General features: G+C 40.4%; 1 protein-coding gene across 1 annotated transcript in view; it reads left to right on the forward strand.

Annotated features, from left to right (window-relative positions):
* Positions 1 to 456: 456 nt before the first annotated feature.
* Positions 457 to 24792, forward strand: part of LOC108794392 (glucagon-like) — a 27066-nt gene continuing 2730 nt past the window's right edge. Inside the window, exons 1-4 of the mRNA XM_018565419.1 lie at positions 457 to 540; positions 3823 to 3931; positions 18550 to 18693; positions 22926 to 22994. Coding sequence (XP_018420921.1) covers positions 498 to 540; positions 3823 to 3931; positions 18550 to 18693; positions 22926 to 22994 — 365 coding nt within the window. The 5' untranslated portion in view covers positions 457 to 497. The remainder of the gene's footprint in view (positions 541 to 3822; positions 3932 to 18549; positions 18694 to 22925; positions 22995 to 24792) is intronic.

A 24792-nucleotide genomic window follows, 5' to 3' on the forward strand; every position in this document is an offset into this window, starting at 1 on the left:
AGCGATGAAATCACCATGTATATGTATTCAGTAGATCTTTTTCCAGAAGACAGTGATACATTACACATCTCATCTGTTTATATTTCACACATTTGTCATCTGAGATTTTGGAGGCACTAGTAACACATAAATGTACTTGGCATGTGGCTTTATATGTCTGTTGGTCTGGAACATGTAGGCTTGTCATTCTACCTTTGGGCACTGAATTCACCATCAAACATACAATTCTAACTGACAACTTCCACTGACCTTTTCTCTTGCCAAATATGTACACTGAGTTCATAACTAACATGATTAGTCTATCGGCCTCTTGTAGATGATGCAAAGGACCATGGTAGCATCTTCTTGTTAAATGCATGCTGGAAATGAGCTCGACTCTAAATTATAATGACTGGTAAGTCTAAATCGAGAAGAACTGTTGACCTACCTGTCAGGAAGAAGCTGGATGATAGTATAAAAGGACAATATGTGGGGAACATTCAAACAGAGGCAAATACATGCACAGAGGAGACCTGAGCAGCAACAATTTACCTAAAGAAGGTAGGCAATTTCCATGATTAGTTTATTTAACTATTCTAGTACTCAACTAATATATTTTAGGCATGTCAATTAATTTTTAGCATGCCATTGACTTGTTTGAGAAGCAAGTATTATGGATATAGTTTAAAGGTATATATACAATTCAATAGGCTGTTAGTTTAAGATGTAATAATATAGCCAACGTAGGAATACTTATATGTCTACTTTTGTGGCATTTCACAAAATGCTATCTTTCTGGGATATCTATTAAGCTGAACACACCAACACATGTCAAACTTACTAACTGTACACATTTGTCTGTTTGCTGCACGGATGCATACAAGCAACGTTTCTTCATTATAACCTTCATTCTGATTTAGATTGTCATGCAAAACATGAATTCTGAATATTTGTTTCCTACAGAAAAAATAGCAGTTAGAGAATTTGTGCTTATTAGGGCAAAGTGTACCGCAATCAATATGGTTCCTTGATCTGCTTGCATTAAATTGACGTTTTAGTGGTTGTCACAGCTTACTGCAAACTGCATTATTGCTTTCTTAAGCAGATACATTTAGTATGATTTAAAAAAAAAAAAAACCAGCAGTAAAACTGAAATATTCTTGAAAAAAATAAATATGCTGAAAAAAAACATGAAAACTAGTTACCTAAAATATATATTTTTAATTTGATGTAGTAAATTTTAAAGGTTGCATAAAATACACTACTAATGCGATAATAAGTCATACTGCACTTTATTTTACCTGGGATGTAGTGTTTGCTTTACTCTGCCAATAAGCTCAGATCCCTACAGCATAACAGCAGAAGAGGGAAATTAGTAATTTCACCCCAATGGTGCTCAGACACTTGTAATGTCATAACGTATGCCTCATAGAAGCAATGTGGGTAAATAAATTTAAATAAAAGTTATACAAATCCAAATGAAATTTTTAGATGCAGAAATACCAAGGCCCTCTGCACAGCAAAAAACATATCCAGCATCATGGTACAAAGCTTATAGGACCAAAGTAAATCCAAAGCACTGAAAGAATATTAGGCATACAACAAGCTTCCCAGCATAGTGTAGTATATACTATAAATATTGCACTTACCTGTATAAAAACATACTGTAGATGTGAAGGGAAACAATAAAGGCCCCAAGGGTCTATACTCCATGGCCTGCGGTTAGAAGTCCTTTATAGCGAAGAGATGGGATTTCAGCATAATGCATGTGTTAACTCATTTTAATTATAATTTTTTTTGTGATAAATTGACAAAAAAAAAGTTTTTTAGTTTGCTAGGAGGGAACGTGCAAAAGGTTCACTCCCTTGTACCACTGCCAGGAGTGGAAAGAGCTTGCTCTGTGAAAGCTCCAAGTTAGTACTCTCCCCAGCCCCATGTGACAACACTTGTGCTTAATTGGCAAAGCACCAGAGCTGTCACATGTAAAAAAGTGGGTAACATGCTACCTATAACGGGGGGTATTTTTCTGTGCATCCAAAGGAACAGCAGGAAGAGAAAGAAAGGGGTATGTGGGCAAAATACAGGTTTACATCAATTATTTATTGCACTGATTATTTGAATTAACTACATGCCTATTATAATATGGATTTATATGGTACATTGTATGAAAAAGTCCATTCACACATTTTTCACTCACTAGATTCTGAATGGTAATAATTGTGAGGCACTATTAAGTTGGAGATAAAATAATGGTTTATAACAAATATAGATGAGAAAAAAGGCTTGCAATAGTTACATGCCCATTTCATATAGTGAAATAAAGAGTGAAGATAAAATGGTCATGAGTTTAAATATCAGATACAGTTAAAGGGAACCTGTAGCCCTTGTTTTACATGCAGACATGATAAAAGATCAACTAAATGTATAATCATATCAAAGGGTGTTGACCAGTCAAACCAAAAGCTATAGGTGGAGCCTCTTGGCCTCCTCCTTCAGCCCCAGGCATTTGGTATGGCATGGACACTCTAACAGTAAGATATCCCTGCCATAATCCCAACTCTGTGTCTCCCTACCTGGGAGATTTGAGTACACCCCCTACCTTTGTGTATTCCAGCACCTAATGTTGCATTTGTCACATTAAAATATTTTAAAAATTCCCAACAGGGAATAAAGGATGTCACCTAGAAACCAATGTTACTTTCAGGTGCTGGTGACATCCTTATCAAGTTTTGCTTATCTACAGTGCCACCCATAGTCACTAAAAGCACCCTAACGTATCATATTGGGATATACGGTAAGGAGTGCAGCATGACATGTCTTCATTGTCCCTTATAATGGTCACAACCGGTGTGCAGACCCAGGAACCCCACAAATAGATTCCCTAAGATATGAATATATGAATCAGAAGGTTTAGCTCTACAACATCTTCCAAAAAACTGGAATATCAGTTTCATTTGTACTGACCCTTGTATTGCATATGTGTATAGTTTCTAATAGCCATATTTGCTCTGCTACCTGCTGATCCTTTTACCAAATTAGCAAGGTCAGTTTGACTAAAAAAAATAGATCCTCTGGAGTCTCTAACTATATGAAACATCTACAATGCACCTAGCAGTCCGGGACCATGTTATCTAGGCTGTAAGTAATTTTATGAAGCTCAGAGGGGGTCATTTGGGAATGCAAACATGTGCCCTATTGATTTGTGGTATACAGGGCTGGGTTTACCATTAGGCTGAGAAATTCTGTGCATGTAGGAGGCAGAAAGGTGGCTTTTCCCTGAATAGTCAGTAGAAATACAGCCATGTCACAGAGGTTCACTGACACAATATTCTATGCCAGGTTAAAACCCACAAAACAAGGGATATAAAAGGGATGATCCTATCAGAGGGCTTACAGGAAAATTTGTGAGATTTCTATTCTACTTTAAAATGACAAATATAGTAAATTGACACCTATATCCTGTAAGGCAAGATTTAATTACATATTTATATTCTGTGACTAATATTTACTTTACTTTCTTTATTCTGTGGCTAAAATTGACGGCTTAAAGCCAAATTCAGCCAGAATGGTTTATTTTATTTTGGAAAAAGCAAGTAAGGGTTAAAGCTTCTGTCAGGTTTTTATCGCTGTCAATTGAGGAGATTTGCCCTTGCTGTCAGGATGGGGAAATGGGGTAAAATCTAACCTATAGGATTGCAGACAGAAATAAAAACCTGATAGAAAGTGTAACTCTTCTTCACTCTATCTAAAACAAAAATATGACAAAACTCTAGTATCATCCCCAATTCATGCATGGTAGACGTTTTGGTAATATTTCCATCATGTGTATGATTTTCTCTCCAGCACAACAAATGAAAAAGACACAATTAATGTACCTCACAGTGGCAATCATCCTGATTATGGCTGGGGACAGTCTGCAGATTGTGGTAAGAGATTCTTCAGATGAAACCAGGTAAGATTTGCCTTTCCACCTTGACAGAGCTGGCCATAGACATTAGACAGAATGTTTTTATATAAAGCAGTTATCAAGCAATCAGGCACACATCCAGAGCTGGATTTACTATAAGACACGGTAGACCTGTTTTATAGGTGGCTTTTCTATGATGGGGGTCTTGGTCACTAATATTTCTCAATATCAGCAGAAATACCATCATCTCATAAATATTTATGTATGTATTGTCACAATATTTTAAGCTGGATATTAACAAAGAAAACCCAAACATATTACTTGTGAAAGAGGTGATCATCCTGTATTTGGCTAAAAGAAACAAAAGCAAACTTTTTGAGTGATGTATGTGGAAATCCAAAAAAGAGCCAAAGTGGGTGATGTGTAAGATTAATTTTTGGTCATGTTTTGGACTTCGCAGGAACAGGAGGATGTTGTCTGCAAAAATAGAGTTCTTTTTGTTGTAATTGGATTCTATTTGAAAAGGTCGGGGGAGAAAGAGGATCACATTAGGAATCCAATGGCTACAAAAGTAGGGGGGATAAAGGGCAAGGGGCACTCCTGCCGAGTTTCTCTGTGAAACGTGATAAAGGGGAAGAGAACCCTCGCCACATGCAGTTTGGTGGTAGGGGAGAAATAGATGCAATGCAGAAGATTGATAAAAGCCCTGGAAGTCCATACCATCTGAGTCATTGCCACTGTCAATGGTCTTCTCTGTGTCGAGTGACCACATTCCCACAGACGTAGGAAAAGACTCCAACAGCCTATGATGCTCAAAAACGATAAGCAATTTTCTTATTATAATGTGTTTGTCTGCCAAATACAAAGCTTGACTGAATAGGGTGATTTAGGGAGGATGGTTCATGGGGGATGGCCAGGTGATCAGCCAAGATTTTAGAAAGAAATTTCACATCTTGGTTGACTAACGAAATGGGTCAGTATGCCCCTCGATCCAGAAGGCATTTGTTTTTTTGTAAATTACTTTAACATAGGCTTCCATTTCTGAAGAGAATACATTTTACCTTGGAACATATATTTATAAAGACAAGCAAGTGGGGTAGCAATGTCCTCAGTGAGAATCTTATGGAAATCAGTACCCATGCTCTCAGAGCAGTTCAGTAGCTAGAGAAGGATCTACATGGGCAAGTAGTATCTTTTTAAGAAATGTAGCCACTGCCTCAGAGTCAGAAAATTGTGATGTCTACAGATTCTGATAGTAATAAGAGAAAATGCCAGCCACATCCTTAGGGTTATGTTGTATTAGTCCAGAGTGATCTCTGATAGAGGTGATGTGGTGCATATTTCAAAAATCCTCAGTCAGGTTGACCAACAGTTTTCCAGACTTATTATCAAATGTAAAATATTCCACCTGTTTATAAGATCTAATATAAAAGTCATATTTATCAATCCAGACATCACATACACATTTTGCCTTTATCCCGGCAAAATGATTCTGCTCTGACCTATTCATTTTATATGTATTTAGGCCTTTCTAGCAGATAGACGGGCCTACGTACATTTTTCAATTATTTGAGGTTGGTGCAGTAAATTATAATTTTGCCCCTAAGCACTTTTAAGTATAATTGAAAATATTCCTCCTTAGCAAGATAGGGGAGAATCTCCAGATTAAATCTCCTTCTGGTATATAGCAATCCTGTAGCTGTAAGGAATTGATCTGAAATAACAGTTGGCTCTTTGGCATAGAGCAATCCTGTAGCTGTAAGGCAATGATCTGAAATAACAACTGGCAGGATTTCACATTGTTGGGTGTGGAATAAGAGTGAAGTGTTGACCAGAACCATGTCTAGCCTGGACAGGGTATCATCCTCTGTGGAATGAGTAAAGTCCCTCCCTCGTGGATGTGAGCATCACTGCAAGTTAGTGAGGTTTGTAATTAAAATAAATAATTGAGAAGGTCTTTTGAGAAGCAGTTGAAGGTGAGATGTGTGTGAAGCTGGCGGTCTTCAGAAGTTGGTGTCAGTAGGTGTTTTACCACAAGTCCAGTTGCCTTGAATTTTTTACAGATATACCATGACCTAGAAGAATGAGAACCTTCATGTGACATGTTGAACAGTGGTAAAATCACCACCCACTATGAGGTTGGTCATATTAGTGTGTCCCAAAATTTTACTGGCAAGATCCATGCAAAAACATTAGTTATATTAGGGCCATAGATGCTGTAGTAGGTGACCATTGTGGAGGGAATCTGAGGTTCATCTCCCCTCCGAAGGGTCATTGACTTAGTACAAAATTTGGATGGTGGAGTTTTTGTTTCCTTCTAGGAGTTGATGCGCCCCATACCTCCCCCACCTAGTACTTTTGCATAAGGGTCAATTTGCTATCAGAGAGGTGAAAAATAAGTCCATGTCTGCTTATTTCTTATGTGCAACACTATACCAGAACATTGCAGGGCAAGATCCTGTCACAGTGGAACATGTCTTCTCTGTCTCCGGATAGAGAGAAAAAGGTAAACTCCTTCCCTGTGGCTTTACAGATAAAAAAAAAAATTCTGTATATTGTTAACCCTTGAGACCTTACAACCAGGATATCTCCTACAAGAATAAAATCCTTTTTCATCAAATAAGTTAGCATTCCCTTTAGCTGGCAAGTCTAAAACCGTCCACACTATCCTTTCTTTCACTGTAGGGGCTCTCCTGTTGATAATTATAAATCTTTATAAAATTTTCTCCAAACCATATTTTTTTCCCACTCTTATTATCGGCCCTCTCAGAATAGTTTCGAGCCACAGTGGATAATAATAACTTGTTAGGGGAACATAACTATTCCTATCAGCTTCTTTAAAAAACATGCTACCATGGTTTCACTGCAATTCTGGGTTGGCATACCCAGCAAACTATTGCAGGAATTCACTAGACCAAATTGTTTGTGACCATAATGTACTGCCTCACCTTTCAAGTCAGGCCCGCTGGCTTACCTTGGCAAATAGGGGGCTTTTGGATAAGCCAGACCCCACACTATAAAAGGGTGAGGTCACAGAAGCCATGATGACAATGTGCTTTAGCTGGGGTAGGAATGGCATAGGGAGAGTTGCATAGGGAGTATTTTTTGTACCCAGCTTAACTGTACCTCAACATGAGTGTTTCTCTAAGCTCAGAGTGCATTTTCTCTGCCGCATGCTATTTGAATTTGCACCAGCAGGGAGTGCCACAGAGATATGACTATGTTATAGATATCTGATAGCCTGCCCAATCAGTGAGCTTGGGAACCTGCTGAGGCATGCTAAGAAACGATTACATTTCTCAGTCACTTCCTGTTTTTTCTCTTTCCTCCAGGACTTTTTGCCCTGTGAGTAGTCTATCTGGGCCTAGGCACATGGAAAGCGTCAGGGAGCTCCCTTCCTAAGAGGAACCCTGAAAGGTGATGGCTGCTGAAAGAAAAGAGCATATGGCCTAGAGCAGGGGTGCCCACAATTTTTTGTGTTAAGATCTACTTTTCAAATGTTGAGCTACATGAGATCTACCAACGAAAAAAAAAAACCTCCCTCGCTCTCTCTCCTGGCTGTCTCTCCTCGCTCTCCTTGCTCTCTCTCTCCTCTCTCTCTCTCTCTCCTTGCTCTCTCTTTCCTAGCTGTCTCTCCTCGTGCTCTCTCCCCTGGCTGTCTCTCCTCGCGCTCTCTCTCCCCTGGCTGTCTCTCCTCGCGCTCTCTCTCCTGGCTGTCTCTCTTAGCTCTCTTGGCTGTCTCTCCTTGCCCTCTCTCCTCTCTCTCTCCTGGCTGTCTCTCCTTGCTCTCTTTTTCCTAGCTGTCTCTCCTCGCGCTCTCTCCCCTGGCTGTCTCTCCTGGGCGCTCTCTCTCCTGGCTCACCTTGCTGTATTTTGCAAACAGTGTAGTACACCAGGCTGAGTAAACAAATATTCTTTGATGTAATAGCACTTCAACCACCAGTATCCACCAGAAAGGTGTCAGGGAGCTTGGCTCAGCAGACTCAGGCTAATAGGTAATCATGTGTGCACAGCTAAATAAATATACCAAAATGGAATAAAGGGGCCGCCATTCCCACCCTTCATGATCTACAGCTCTCTCTCCTGGCTGTCTCTCCTCGTGCTCTCTCTCCTGGCTGTCTCTCCTCGTGCTCTCTCTCCTGGCTGTCTCTCCTCGTGCTCTCTCTCCTGGCTGTCTCTCCTCGTGCTCTCTCTCCTGGCTGTCTCTCCTCGTGCTCTCTCTCCTGGCTCACCTTGCTGTATTTTGCAAACAGTGTAGTGCAACAAGCTGTGTAAACTAATATTCTTTTGATGTTCCACATAGCACTTCAACCTCCAGTATCCACCAGAAAGGTGTCAGGGAGGTTGGCTCAGCAGACTCAGGCTAATAGGTCATCATGTGTGCACAGATAAATAAATATACCAAAATGGAATAATGGAGCTGCCATTCACACCCTTCGTGATCTACCAGCATCAGCTTTGAGAGCTACTTGTAGATCACCATCTACATAATGGGCACCCCTGTCCTAGATTGTTCACTTCTCCTGCCTTCTCCAAACTCTTCACCCTTTTGTGAATAGTTGCTAAAGACAGCACCATCTTTTTGAATATGGGATGAACCATTTCTACAGCCACTTCATTGGTCAGTGGGCCATCATGTATTTTAACTTTATGTCTTGGTCTTTAGAGGGAAAAACCAAATCATTTCAGCCTGTTTAGCAAACTATAGAATAAAATATGAAACTAAAATGAGTTCATGCAGTTTGGACAGCGTCAGTACTCTTCAATACAAACAAGGAACAGTACAGTAAATGTCCAAAACTACAGCTCAGAAATACATACAGAGAGTGCAGTGTACCTGCCCTGGGCTCTTGTTTTCCATTGATGCATTCCCTCAATACACCGGGTTACCTCACTTTAAATCCTTATATTACCAGTAACATGATGTTCTAGGAAGGCCTTATCCAAGCTTCTGGTTCTGCAAGTCAGGGATACTTCGTTTCACTCAGAGGTGTCGCTTTGCATTTTAAATTATGCACCACCTTCTCTGCCGCGTACATTAACATTGCTTGGGGGCCTTTGCTCAACTGGCAGACCTCCTAAAACCAATGCTTACTGTGGAACTGGAAATATTATTTTAAAATTATCTGAACTACCTTAACTAAACTGAGCAAGACTTCCGGAGTTTGTCCTCTTGGTGAGTTCCTAGATTTCCTTAAAAGTCTACTGTTTGTCTGGATTTGTCTTCAATAAAGTTAATCTTGCATATATAAACATATGATAAATAATAATAATCCAGTCTCCAAAGGATGTCTACACATGACTTTAGTCTGTAGGACGTGTCTCCTGGGAGACCCTGAACAAGGGTGTATACAGCATGGAGACTTCAACTTTTGGTATGGCCCAACATCCTGCAATGCATACATCCCTATTGGCTATTGACTTGTGCACAGGTGATGCTGTTTGAGGACGTGCTAGAGTTTCAGTTTGGAGCTCAAACCAAAGGTCTTCGTGTTGAGTACACCCAGGGTCTCCTGGAGAGCAAAGGAGATTCCTTCAATGGAAATAAAAGGATGTGCAGGTGCTTTTGATGCCGTCACTTAGGGATTTGTATTAGTTTTTACTTTTTTTTTTTTTTAACATGATCAGTTGACTTTCAATGTTAAGCAGTGAAGAAGACTGCATTATTAAGTTGTCATCTTTTGGATGTAATGTTTGTCAGACTTTCCTTTCCGAATAACCAAGATGGACTGTCTCTTCGTTAGCTGTAGAAGCTTAGCTTTTCTCTGATAGCACCCGATTCTTCCAGACCTGCTTTGTAACCATTGTTGTAGTGATTATACTGATCATTGTAAGAGGTATATGGTCACAGTAGAACCAGCCCCACCACTGCAATAAGCATGAGGACTCCAGCCAATATACAGATGCTGATGAAGACCACGTCACTGCTATCCTGCCCCCGATCACTGCTCTCTGATGCTTCTGCCTCTGGCAGCTGGGACTGGTCAGTATTCTCCACTAGTCCATGAAGCTGAGCCGGGTCTAAACCAGACAGGATATGTACAGAGGCTTCCTTCCTCTTGGGTTCACACTGCACCTCGTATTGATGAATGTCCTCCTGAGCACCCAGAGAGAAATCTATATACAGTGTGCTCACAATGACTGAGGTGTTGTTCCTTTTCTGCAGGAAAAGCAGAGAGAGAGATCACTACAAATAAAATAGGTTTTCTTTTATGTTGTAAGAGTACATTATGGAGCATGCAATGCATCAGAATCAGATGTACTGCTAAATATCAAGGTGGTGTCCTCAAAGAGCTTCTCTAAAAAGGAGTTTAAGTCTAAATCCTGCCAGAACTAATTTTTAGTTGTCGGTAAAGTAGGGAAAGTTATAATTTCTGTCAGCTTTTCATTGCTGCCTGCTTCACTGTGAGATTTCTTCTCACTTCCTGTCCTTGTGACACCATTTGTAAGTAATGCAAGGAATATGGATCACTAGGCCAGGAATACTCACACAGGAATGAACACTTTTCAGAAGTTCTTACCGTTCCCCACTCTACTAAAAATGTTTTTGTTGCTGCCTCTGTCCATGTTAGAGAGATTTCGTATTATTATCTGTCTCCCTGACCCCAGGAGTGATGGGAACACTCTCAAAGGGGGACTGGCAACAAACATCTGACAGAGGCTCTAAACATACATCACTCTGTCAAAAAAAATAAGTTATAGCTGGAGTTTTGTTTTAAACTCTTTCCACTGAATCACAGATGAGGGCCGTTGAGTGACTATGTTTATAACAGCCTGAGGACTACATTGAGTCTGAACTCTCATAAGAGATCAGTTGTGCTGGCAGGGGCCAGTTGTTAGAGGAGGTGCAGTCACCTATGTCTATTAGACATGTGCACTGCCAAAAAATTTGTTTTGTTTCGTTTTAAATTCGGATTTGTGTTATTTCGTTTTTTGGGATTCGGGTGTGAAAGTCAATTCGGATTCGGACGAAATTCGGTAGCGGTTGGTCGAACGTTCGTTTCGTTTTCTGTTCTTATTCATTTCTTATTTGGTTCGTTCGTTCGTGACATTTGAGGGGGAAAAATATTTTTCTCCTTCTCTAATGTCACTTTGCTCCAACGAACGAAACGAATAAGAAACGAATAAGAACCTAAAACGAAACGAACGTTCGAACTACCGCTACCGAATTTCGGAAATGGAAATTCGGATTCGTTTGCATTCGTTATGTCTGTAATTCGGAATGTCCGAATTTCCGAAAATTCGTCCGAATTTCGATTCGGAACGAAACGAATCGCACATGTCTAATTTGCACCAGCAGGGAGTGCCACAGAGATATGACTATGTTATAGATATCTGATAGCCTGCCCAATCAGTGAGCTTGGGAACCTGCTGAGGCATGCTAAGAAACGATTACATTTCTCAGTCACTTCCTGTTTTTTCTCTTTCCTCCAGGACTTTTTGCCCTGTGAGTAGTCTATCTGGGCCTAGGCACATGGAAAGCGTCAGGGAGCTCCCTTCCTAAGAGGAACCCTGAAAGGTGATGGCTGCTGAAAGAAAAGAGCATATGGCCTAGAGCAGGGGTGCCCACAATTTTTTGTGGTAAGATCTACTTTTCAAATGTTGAGCTACATGAGATCTACCAACGAAAAAAAAAAACCTCCCTCGCTCTCTCTCCTGGCTGTCTCTCCTCGCTCTCCTTGCTCTCTCTCTCCTCTCTCTCTCTCTCTCCTTGCTCTCTCTTTCCTAGCTGTCTCTCCTCGTGCTCTCTCCCCTGGCTGTCTCTCCTCGCGCTCTCTCTCCCCTGGCTGTCTCTCCTCGCGCTCTCTCTCCTGGCTGTCTCTCTTAGCTCTCTTGGCTGTCTCTCCTTGCCCTCTCTCCTCTCTCTCTCCTGGCTGTCTCTCCTTGCTCTCTTTTTCCTAGCTGTCTCTCCTCGCGCTCTCTCCCCTGGCTGTCTCTCCTGGGCGCTCTCTCTCCTGGCTCACCTTGCTGTATTTTGCAAACAGTGTAGTACACCAGGCTGAGTAAACAAATATTCTTTGATGTAATAGCACTTCAACCACCAGTATCCACCAGAAAGGTGTCAGGGAGCTTGGCTCAGCAGACTCAGGCTAATAGGTAATCATGTGTGCACAGCTAAATAAATATACCAAAATGGAATAAAGGGGCCGCCATTCCCACCCTTCATGATCTACTTGCATCCGCTTTGAGAGCTACTGGTAGATCACGACCTACCTAATGGGCACCCCTGGCCTAGTGGAAACAAGGTGCTTCTGTCCCCCACATATGGAGATGGGGTGAGTGATGGCTGAGTGGGTAGGTATACACAGAAATCTCCCTATGTTTGCCTTCCTTGGAAGTGAAGATTGAGATACCACTAAAACCTCAATTTTCAAGGAGCCTGAGCTCTGATAGGAACCAGCCAGCACAGACTGTGATTAGAAGGAGAACAACCCGAGACTTTAAAGTGGACCTTCACACTCAAAAATCAAATTCTACCAATGCTCTCTCAAATTCTCTATGTATGATGATTAATAATAACAGACATGTCAGGTGTAAAATGCTGCGATTTTGAAATACTTGCAGTTGCAGAGCATTCACTTCCTGCTTTGAAAGGGAGGGCAAATTACTTCAGTTTCCCAACGCAATGCACACTCGGATTGCCTTGTCATCAGCAGATCATTGCTGGGAAATCTCATCTCTAATCTCAGGAGATCTGAGATGATGTGCATGGTCACATGTCCTAATGACATGTCTACTCACATGTGCCAGAAATCCAGGAAGTAATAGGAGAGCTAGTAATCTGCCCTTAGTTAACATGGCCACTACCAGAAGGCTGGGGAAGAAAAGAGAAATGAGGTATGCAAAGAATACAAAGCCTGCAGTTATGTAGAAGTATGTGTTTGTAGATTGTCATTACTAAACATTCTTAAAGGTTTATTGTTATTTTAAAGATATGGGGAAAGGTGCGCTTTAATTTAAGATCCAGAAGAATTGAAACCTAGTTCATAGAATGAGATCCAGTGTACTGTGGGATCTCCCGATCGGTACCTCATTCCCATATTGCCATGTGAAATAAAACCGTTTCTATTTTAAATATACTAAAGGGGCTGGCACCCATCATTGTGAACAAGCAAAGAAAAGAACCGTGCCTGAGCTAAATGTTTCTGGGTCTTTCCTGTAAGTAAATGGACTTAGAGCATTTGTTCATGTAGCTATTAGGTGGCTGAAGGGCCAAATCCTTTTAAGTTATGTCTGCCTAGTTACCAACAGTGCTACACTAGCAGGCAGGCTCAGGATAACTCAGGAGAGAATAAGAGTAATTATAGCAGGTCTTTAAACCTGCTCCACTGACTGTTTCCCAGAAAAAGAATGACCAGTAGGTTTCTGAGCCTCCCGTAGATATGAAATCATTGCTGTATCCTCCTGAAAATGATCAGATCAAGCAACTGTTGTCTCACGCCTATGGGTAGCTTTAGATCTGAGGGTACAGTGCTTTGCATTAAAAAATGTCTCCATATTTTGCTATTTTGCAAGCTATAGTTACAATGGATTTAATGACATTTGTATAATTTTATTTACACAACACTTTTCAGGTGTCTTTTGATACAAATGTAAACATTAGTAAACGAACCAGCTTTGGATCTTGTAATTTTTTTACATTCATCTTGGCAAAAATGATTACGTATTCTTCACAAGCAGTAAATAAAACTTTAATTGTACATCATCCCCTTAGAGTTTCTAAAATATAACCTCTAATTTCTTAACATTGTTTATATCCTATATCTTTATATCTCATTGTTTTTCAGCTCCAGCTTTTTACTTTTATTATTTAATTCTCTTGTTTTATTTTTTCCCCACAATTCCTATCTCACTTTCCCAGGCTCCCTCTGGGATGCTCTGCTACAATATATACACTGAGTGGCCAGATTATTATGACCACCCCATCAGTACACCCCAATGGCTAATTGGGCCCAATTTGGACATTTTCACTTAGGGGTGTACTCACTTTTGTTGCCAGCGGTTTAGACATTAATGGCTGTGTGTTGCGCTATTTTGAGGGGACAGCAAATGTACACTGATATACAAGCTGCAGATTCACTACTTTACATTGTAGCAAAGTGTCATGTCTTCGGTGTCGTCACATGAAATGATATCATAAAATATTTACAAAAATGTGACGGGTGTACTCAGTGCTGTGAGATACTGTATATATTGACTGACAGTATTTAGTTTTTAATGATTCTCTTTTTGAAGATTGCTAACTGAACAGCTTTAGGACATGCCAATATTATGTTGTTTGAGATATGGCACTCACAACCTCTGTGCAAAAGCTCCCAAGAGTTTTTAAGTGTCATCAAAGTCTATCAATAACTATTTACTTCAAATACACAATCCTCATAAGTAAATATGGTATATGTGTTGTATATCAAAAAGTACACTTGATTTTTGTACCATTTTTACATGACTAGACAGATTTTTCTTTTCAAATGCATGGATTTATTTAGAAGAGTTATATAAAGCAAGTTCTCCCTCTACTGGAAAGAAATGGTATGCAAATATATTATTGATAGATTATCTCCTTATTTAAAGGGAGAGTATTATGATTTTGAATCAATTTGACAATTTTGACAATTTTCTATTGTCCGGCGGTTCTGCTGCCGTAAAAAAAACGAAAAAAAAAACCTCTCCTGGCCGCTTTGGGAGTCTCCCGATCCCGGCCACCCAGGAGAGAAACACTGCTTTTTCACGGAGCCGTGTCAGAATAGAAAAAATAAATAAAAAATTGTTACCCATAGGAATGCATTGCTAGATTCCTATTGGCTATTTCAATTTGCAATAGCCTATAGTAAACTAGCATTGCACCTGCCCTCTGCTGATGGACCTGATGGAGAACTGCAGCAGAGGGCGGGTGCAATTCTAGTTTCCTATTGGCTATTGCAAATTGAAATAGCCAATAGGAATCTAGCAATGCATTCATATGGGCAAAATTTTTTTTATTTTTTTCTATTCTGACACGGCTCCGTGTCAGAATACAGAAAAAAAAAGAAAAATCAGTGTTTCTCTCCTGGGAGCGCCCAGGAGAGTTGGGCTGTCTGGATATCAGTGTCCCTGGTTAGCTGGTAACCAGGGACGCTGATCTCTCTGCAAGTGACCGGAGCCAGCTGTAAGAACACAGCTGGCTGCGCCCAGCTGTCAGAAGCTCAGCCAGCTTTGGCTTTCAGTGCGGCTCAGCCGAGCCGAGGCATATGCCTTCGGCTCGTCTGAGCCGCTCGGCTAAGTTCGGGAGCGGTACGGGCTATTGTGAATAGCCCGTACAGCAGCCCTTCGGTTCTACTGAACCGAAGGGGTCCTGGGGCCGAAGCTAGCTGAAGGATCAGCCGAAGCTATGGCTAGATCCTTCGGCTGCTTTGTGAATAGACCCCTTAGTTTGCCTGCATGCTTGGAAACATCCTGTACAACTAAGCCAAGAAATGCTGTCAGGAAGAGAGTCACTTGGCAGTCTGTGTAGTCTGATCTCCCTCCTATATGTCAAAGAACATGTGTAGAGCTGAAGAAAGATTCTGCTCTTGCTGGCATCTTTATATATATGGTTAATATATTATATTAATGTGATTAAAAAGAAATAAAACACATTTAAATTGGGTTAATCTCTAGTGCTACATGTAATAAAGAAATACAGAAATGTATTTAAAAAAACTTGACAGTCTCTGTAAATGTAACCCATTGAGATAACTATTTTCTGGCATAGGCAATGCTTCCATCCACTGCTAGAAACCACCTGACTGCAAGAAACAGAGATAGCTCTCAGACAATTCACAATGGTGCAGTATCACACACAGTAGGATGCCTTCAGTGGAACTAGGATGGCTAGCATAAATCAAGCAATGTCAGGCGATGGCACCCTTCAATACTGGGTGGAAGGGCAGTTTGATTCATTCATCACTTTTTTTCTGCTGGGCAAAAAGATGGAATTCCTCCTCACTTTGGGAATATGTCTGCTCACTGCCTCTTGGGTCTCCTGGGCAGGAAGTAAGAGTAAATCCCCCTCGGAATAATCTTTATCAGCATACTTTGTTTATCTGAAGGGATATCAATTTATTTAGCAAAACAATGATGAAATGCCTTGACCCTGCAACTTTGGCTTTGTCAATGACTAGCATTTCTTTTAAATAAATGCATATCCTTGATATCAGTAATGAAGGTGTAATGAAGATTATTTTACATGAGTTTGATGGTGCGATCTGTTCAATCACTACAAGAAAACCTTATTGGCTTTAGACAGTTCCAGTACTTCTTTCCTATGTTCCTTAGCTCCATCTAGTAAGCTCCATCTAGTGGCCATAATGCAGCATTTTCCTAAGAACATTCATTTTTGCAGCACAAAGAATAAACATTTACAGAGTTTCGCAGCATAATTGGCTCTTCAATGGCTCAGTCATAAATACCCTCCTTAGTGTATGGCCAGCATAGACAGCCAACAGATGGATAGATTAGATTGCAGCCAGACACACAGGCATGATTAAAATGCTGTCAGATCATTTAGCATACAATACGACAAAGCATTAAAAAAAACAAGCTTACAAGCAACTCTTATTGAGTAAGGCCGAGCACTGAGCAGGAGATGGTCTGGCTTATCAATGGCAGATCATTAATGATGAGGATCCCTTTTCTAAGTTTTCTGATTGACTGCTACCCTGACAGTTTGTGGTCACCCAAAGACATGAGATAATCACCAAATGTAACCATTTGTGGCTGGATTGCCTCACTGTAATCTCATGTCTGTTAATACCCTTACACTACATAGTTATTGGAAAACTGGTTGCCAACTTGACCGATCATATTAGAGGAAATTGGCTGCATAACACCATAACATTGGCCAAGAGTAAATAGCCATGTAAACGCGATCCAATTAGGACCTAAAGGGAAATGTAGCTGGCTTTCAGGTGTATTCTGCTTGCATTTAACAGCAGTTTGACACACTCCTGAGATCATTCAGAAGTCATTGACCAATGCATTTGACCTGTAGTTGCCCTCCTTCTGACCTGTAGTTGGCCTCCTTCTGACCTGTAGTTGGCCTCCTTCTTGACTTTGTGTTCCCATTGCCTTGTATGAGGGGAGAAGTAGTTCTGACATAAACAAAAGCCCAACAAAACAGGCTGTTACAATAGCTGTGGCATTTCTTACGATTGGGCTATGGTGAGTAAAGTCTACGTTTTTCAGTCAGCAGTCCAAGAGCCATCTAATCTCAGGGGAAAGTATAGGGCAAGCTTTTGTAACCTGCCAATTTTAGATCACCCTATCACAGCTGTTGTGCAGGACTGTCTGAGCCTGTCCCAGAGACATTAGTTAATCACCAAATCCTGCTGGGTTGCACCTAGTAGTCAAAAGGTTGCTACAAGTTACTACACATTACTGCTATTTTTGATACTTGTTATTGCATATTATCTTTTATCATTCTATTTTCAGTCTGTTAGTTTAAAAGAAAAATGTACTCAATGTATGCCATTTTCAGAAAATTTCACAAATAATGTATAATAAAGTCAAATAGTAGTTCAAATACAATTTCTGTGAAGGAAAAAAACTTCCCGAGTCTGTAATGAAATTAGGTTATTCCCATGACTAACACACTGTCATATATGATTCATGATCCCAGCCTGGAATTTTATGTTTGCCCAGGAAGATGCATAATTCCTCATGAATTGTGCTTCTCGACATCATTTCCCTCGGGGATACATTTCGTGGTCTCAATGTGCCCTACGCACTGCTAATTTGAAAGCCAGTTTAACTATATTAGACTTAATTAGCCTAAGATCACTACGGCCGTTGATCCTGATCGTCTGACTGGGAATATTAAACAACAACTATGGTATGTTTACTGTAAAGACTATTTCCTTACGTAAAATCAAATGTAGATATTGATCGGTTTATTAATTTGTGATTTGTGTGTAAAGCCACAATACCAGGGACTGGAAAGTGGTATTTCTCACAAAACATATAGGTCCATCGAGAATTCATAGATATTGCAAAGTTGCAAGGAAGGGATAAGATTGCCTTTACTGTTATGCCTTTTGTGCACCAGTGGGGGACATGTGGAAGAATACAGACAGTACCATTATCAGGCCCAGATTTGTGAATAGCCTACAAAGGCAGTAGCCTAGAGTGATAAAGGAAGAGGGGGCAGCAGGCTGCATCTTATTCCATTCTCTTAATAAATATTACTCCTTCGTAAGCAAGCAAGCATACATGAATTGGTGTCGTACCCTTATTTGTTGTATATATGGTGTTGGAAATGGAGGGGGCTATAAAGCCCTGTAATCATTAGAGTAGCAGTGTTAAAGTATTGGGTTCATAATTGATATCTGCCTGGTGTATAATACCCATACTTGACCAGAAGTGTGTCTGCTGACACCTTGTGGTCAAGTATGGGTATTGAGCTCTGCAGGATTACAGTGATGATTTACAGAGATTAAGGAAATATTTGTGATAATGAAAAACCTTCTGAAATGAAATGCAAAATCACCGGATTTTAGGTATCGTTCTGTGCATTTATAACTGTAACAAGCAAAACGCATGCAGACATTGTGAGGTCAGCTCCCTGCGAATCGGATCTGTAATACAGAAACACATCTGACCTAACTATATGGTTTTCCTGCTTTTCTTTTTGTATTTCATGCTTAAAGGTGGCAAGAATATCAGTCCCAGATCTTTACATCAAATATTAAGCGGCACTCTGAAGGAACTTTCTCCAGTGACTTAACAAGATATCTGGACAGAATGAAAGCAAAAGACTTTGTCCAGTGGCTGATGAACGAAAAACGATTCAGGTGAAAGACACATTGCTGGGACCATTTGTAACTACACACATGTAAAAGGCTTGTTGTGGTAATAGCATGTGGTGCACATGAGGAATTTGTAAAGATATCACAAAAATAAGTCATGTTTTAATTTATATTTATATGGATCATTTAAAAATGTTTATCTGATTCAGAAAAGGGAGGGACTATATCCTCACTAGGGAACAAGTAAAATAAAGCTCTAAGACTGCATTCACATGGAGTGTAAGACTGCGGCTGAGGATTCTTGCTGCAAGAACCTACAGATTCTTGTGGCAGGAATCCCAGATCCATACAAATGTGTCCGCTGTGCTAATTCAGCTTCAAGTGACAATGAACTCAGGAGCTAAATCTTAAAAAGGCATTCAAGTACCTTAACTATTAACAAAAATGTATTGTTAATTTGTGTATCACCCGGCTGTAGATCCTCAAATCATCTCTGAATTAGTGCTGACACTTCCTTCTTTCTGGAGGGGGGCTATTTTGGTTCCCCATGGTCCCTGTGTGTGTTGAAGAGTACCCACCGCTCCAAGCTCACTCCTGTGATGGACTACAATCTCAATACAAATTAGTAAACTAAACGTGGGATTTTAGTCCATTACGGAAGTGAGCTTGGAGTGGTGACTACTTTACAACACACACAGGGACCATGGGGAACCAAAATAGCCCCCCTCCAGAAAGAAGGAAGTGTCAGCACTAATTCAGAGATGATTTGAGGATCTACAGCCGAGTGATACACAAATAAGATACTTTTTTTGTAGTTAATTTGAATGGATTTTTAAGCTTTAACTTCTGAGTTTTGTGTCACTTTAATGGCAGACTGGCAGTGGTCACATCTGTCTGTTGGTGTCCGCATGTAATTGTACATGGAATGATTACTTGAGGATCAGGATAGATGATTGTCCCTGGACACAATCTGTCTACACCTCAAAAAGTGAAGGGAATGCCGTTACCACATCTAAGGATTGTAAACTGCGATATATTACAATTTTGGGTTTTGGCCTAGACATTATTTAAGTAAGTCTGACAAAAATCAGTGTATGGAGTCAGAAGTAAAACAGGGAATGAGACCAGAGAGGAATAAGCAGTCAATAATAACATTGTACTACACTTGTGTCTCCCCAGTTTCTATAAAGCTATAAGTAACAAAATACACTACCGTGCACTCTTCCTGGTCTATGCAAGGCTCATTTCAGACGGCGGTCCGCTCTGATCCACCTGTCAGTTTTTCGGATGGATCTGATTGGAAAGCCAATGTTAGTCTATGGGCAGCAGGATCTAAGTGGATGTGTGTCCGTTTACATCCAATTACCCCTGACTGCATCCAGGTCTGGAAAACTGGAACAGAGTTATGTTTTGATGGACCTGATTAGGGTTCATATAATGTAAACGGACACATCACAGGATGGATGTCAGAACTGTGACATCCATTCCGTACTACTTCGATCAGTAAGGGATCCATTCATGTACCCCCTGCTGATCGGAACTGACAGCGCCCATGTGAAAGCCCCCCCACTCCCCCTCCAACCCAGTGTCTGTAGTCTTTTGGAGCAAGAATCTCTAACTGGAATCTCTCCACTCGATATCAAATAATATGTAACAAAATGTGATTATAAGTAATCATAATTAATAACTGTTACATAATATTCATTTCTGATTAAAAAAAGGTCTGGATAAAAATCATACAAGAAAATAAACTTTTTTATTTTATAAAGTTAGTGCCGTCCAGCATATCAAAATACATGTATAAATATCTTCAGCTTCATTAGGGGCTCTTAGGCTTCTAAGAGTGCAATGACATGTTAGCTTCCTCCTTCTATGGTAAAACTTTGCCATCTCGTGGTCAGACATAGTATTGCAGAACTTTAAAATCAGACCCTGACCAGGTCTAACATATGCAGATATTTGAAGAGAAAATATGCTACAGACCTAATGATACATTTCATATACTTGTATGAAGAAATGTCACACACTTGTGTACTAGGTTGGTTAGAAGAAAGACTCATAGGCTTGGTGTCCTCCAGTCCTTTCTTCATATAACAATATGGACAAACACGGGTTTACTGCTCAGGATGTTGTTTATATCACTGTGTTATGTCTATTGAGCATAGGTCTACACTGTAATGGTGTAGGTATGTCATCATTACATGATGACATCATGGCTGATTTGAGTGGGATGCATGCTGGGTATCAGTTACAAGCCAGGCACTGATCAATTAGGATGGGGAGATCATAGCCCAAAGTGGAAGAGATCTTCTTTGCTCTTTTGATTCACTTGGCCTATATTAAAGTTTATGTCCAGCCATACACTTTTTTTCTTAGTTTTGGATTGAACGGGAAAGAATTGGAAACCCTAAAGCTGGCCATACACCTTTAGATTATCTGCAGATTTTCTATGGTCAGATGGAAAAAGTGCAACAGATTCTTCTATCTACACTAAACTGTGTGGATGGAGGAATCTCTCACGGGGCCAAGCTTCAGTATCTTGCTAGTCGGCCCTGCTGACTGTCAAAATACCTGAGCAATCTGATTGGATGCAGGCATTGCTCAGGTATTATGAGAGCCAGCTGGGCAAACTAGCAAGTTACTGAAACTTGGCCCAGTGGGAGATTCCTCCATCCACACAGTTTACCGTAGATGGAGAAATCTGTTGCACTTTTCCATCTGCCCATAGAAAATCTGCAGAAAATCTATAGGTGTATGGCCAACTTAAGGCTTGAACTTTGGTCAGATTGTTATTTCTGTGTCCCTGTACCAGATTTTTTCTGTACATACTGTGTGATAAAACCATTGTCATCAGGACAGGAAGTAAAGGAAACAGGGCCCTGTATAGCACCTAGTAAAATTTGGCAGTAGTCAGACCATTCCTACCTCTCCTATGCTTGTCATTGGGCAGTGAAAGAGAAGAAGGAGACTGATGAGGTCTGATAATGCTCTGTTCCTTATTAGTACATCAGCTCCACAGCATAACACATTGGATCCTACTGCTGCCTATCCCTCTCCCAGGCTGAGCTCTGCTTTGACTAGCTGATGCCAAGTCTAATAGATTTGTTTACAGTCATACAAAAAAGTGGATTTACCTCTTCAAAAAATGTATGGTTGATGTGATATATGTATTGATGAAACTAAAACTTTCTTTAAAAAAAAGTTCATATTGGTATTGGGGTATTTATTGATTATATACAATGCACTGAGCCATAAGTGGGAAGGCTAACGAGTTAGCCTGTATTTGTGGGAGGGGTTTGCGCCCCCTCACCACCTTAAAAGAGGGCCGGCCGAGACAAGGAGGGCGTGCGGTGGTCGGCAGAACCCACCCACCCGTCCCTCTCGGTTTATATTTCCTTCTTTTTCATACAATCAGAGTATGCCCCCTTATTTGGTATTACTGTCCACCCGGACCATGGCACACTCCAGGTCAGTATCATGATTCAACATGTCAGAGTGTGGGTGTTGTCGTGATGTATGATATGTAGCTGACACAGGTAAGCGAACGCCTATCACAACTTTATCTTTTGTGATTCCCATTTTGTAGTTCTCTGTGTGAATTTAAAGGAAATCTACAGAGAGAAATGTGTAGGTGTTTGTTCCCTGGCAATCTTTGTCTTCAATAATGATTTAAAGGCTATTGGGGCAGAATGCAGACAGGCAACCAGCATTTTCTCAGGGAGAGTTTGGCAGTAGCAGCCTACACAATGCTCTTGATAAAGGATTACTAAAATGTTTGAAGTTTATGTCAAGCCAAAAAAGTTGTTTTTTTAATTTATTGATTTAGTGCGGAATTATATTAATATATAAGCTAGATATGCAGCTCTATTTATTTGTGATGCATGTGCTGAATCTGGTCATGTGTATTTGTATGGTTTATGAGGTTTGACATATCCATGCTCCAGGTCTGATCATTTTTCTAGGTCTGGCTTTTTCCAGACTCTGTTTTTAATATCAAGATTACACCAGCGAAATGACCTCCCCCAAGCTGAGCACCAATCGTTAATTAGGAACCGATCTTATAATGAAGGTTAATGCTGGAAGGACTGATATTACTGCACCCGGTGCCTGCATTTGTTCTAGCTTTCCTCATCCAGGTCATAACATCTTAGATGATGAGTATGTTTTAACAAGACCAGATACTACTACTGTTGATCTTTCTCTGCCTTTTGTTTTCATCATTTGTGATTATTTTGTGGCAAGAGAGAAATCTGGAAACAATTTTTTTTTCTTTCCAGTAACAGCAAAAGGAATATTGGAAGTAATGTTAGACTTTCTAAATTCCCATCTGATGTCTCATTCCTTAGGTAAGAAGTGGTGGGTACATTTTTATTATAACTGTTTTTTTCAAGGTGTCTGGTATAAAGAAAGGAATGGGCAATTACATACAAAAATTGTAAACTTTCTGAAAAGCGAGCTCACAAAACACATAAGCTGGCAATGCACTAGAATTTCTGCTTAATTTGAAGGAATGGTCCAAAATTCTAACTTTGTGTGACCCTGCTGGCACGACAAATGTTAATTACTCAATCGACTTACGTGGGAAAAGGCGGACACGTAAGCTGACCGAAAAAAAATCAATTTGGGGTCTATTCACTAAGCTGCCGTAGGCAGCCGAGTGAATGACCGACCTAAAGCGAAGTGAGCCAAACGCTGTTCGGCTATTCACTTCAGGCTGGTACGGCTGTTTTCAGCCGTACATCGTCTGAAATCAGCCGTACATCGGGTGGTTTCGTGTGGCTTTGGGTCGGCCGAACATGCTCTGCATGTTCGGCCGACCCGAAGTGCAGAAGGAGTTCGACTCAGCCGATACAGCAGCCCTTCGGTTCTACTGAACCGAACAGGTCCTGGGGCCGAAGCTAGCCGAAGGATCGGATGAAGCTATGGCTAGATCCTTCGTCTGCTTCGTGAATAGAACCCTTAGTGTATGGCCAGCTTTACACATACAAGGCAAGACAGCTAAATGCACATTAGAAGATTGTGAATACAAATGCCCATTTTCTATCCACTTTTCTGTGTTACAGTATATGGCTACAAAACAAAATGATGATGACACAATACAGTTTGTCTGCGGTTCTGAAGAGTTTTTATCACTGCCTCACCTCCTGTTTGCTCTTAGGACTTCTACCAAATGCCACCAAACTAGTGATGCCTGAGCTCCCAACCTAATTCAATCAGCTTACAGAGCAGACACTACTAATGCAAGCCCATTTCCAGATTCAAGCTGGCACATGGATAGTCAGAATATAGGCAGATCTTGGGTTATTACACTAGTTGAGTTAGAAGGAAAAAAAAAAGACTTTTGAAGGAATACATTAGAACATAATTCCATAATTACATATTTCCATCCGGACTCTATGGGGTTGATTTACTAACCTTTTAAACACACCACGAACGTGTATACACCTCTGTAGTGTGTTCCCTCCCAGCATGATCTATGGGAGGAATCGAAACACCTTTGTAGTGTGTACACACCCAGCAGGTGTGTTGTGCAAAGCCTTGCAATGAATTGCAAGGTAATGTGGTGTAAATTAGCTCTATGTTATGTTGCTTGCGTTGATGAATGCAAGGAATGTAAATGCATGAGCTAACCATTTTTGTCTAAACTGTGAAGCAGCATTATATATGCATCATGTGCATGATTTTTCCATATATGGCATTAGTGGAAATATGCTTTTAGAGACTTTTTGATTGATAAATACGTTTTGCTGTGTGAAAATCACACACACCTGGTGTGTGTGTGTGTTTAGGTTAGTAAATCACCCCCACTATCTCTCTTGCCCTCATTGGCCCTCTATTTCCATATGCTCATAACAAGAGTTTTATTTTGGATTTTCTGACATCTTAAGCGTACATAGATTTTGGTTTTTTTTTAACCCTTTCGCTGCCAAGCCCTCCGGAACATTTTTCAAATCAGCTGGCCAAGCCATTTTTGAATTTTCTGCAATTTTTTCCTATTGATTTGATTTTCAACTGCTGCGTTGCTAGCGTTTGTAAAAGACCCCCCAAACCATATATTTTCTGAAAGCGCAGGCCCGGTAGAATAAAAAGATGGTGATACTAAATTTGTAGGCCCTGCGATAATTGCGCAAATGTTTCTCAAAT

Source organism: Nanorana parkeri, unplaced genomic scaffold (assembly GCF_000935625.1).
Source record: "Nanorana parkeri isolate BGI_ZX_2015 unplaced genomic scaffold, ASM93562v1 scaffold846, whole genome shotgun sequence".
In the NCBI taxonomy this organism is placed as follows: Eukaryota; Metazoa; Chordata; class Amphibia; order Anura; family Dicroglossidae; genus Nanorana; species Nanorana parkeri.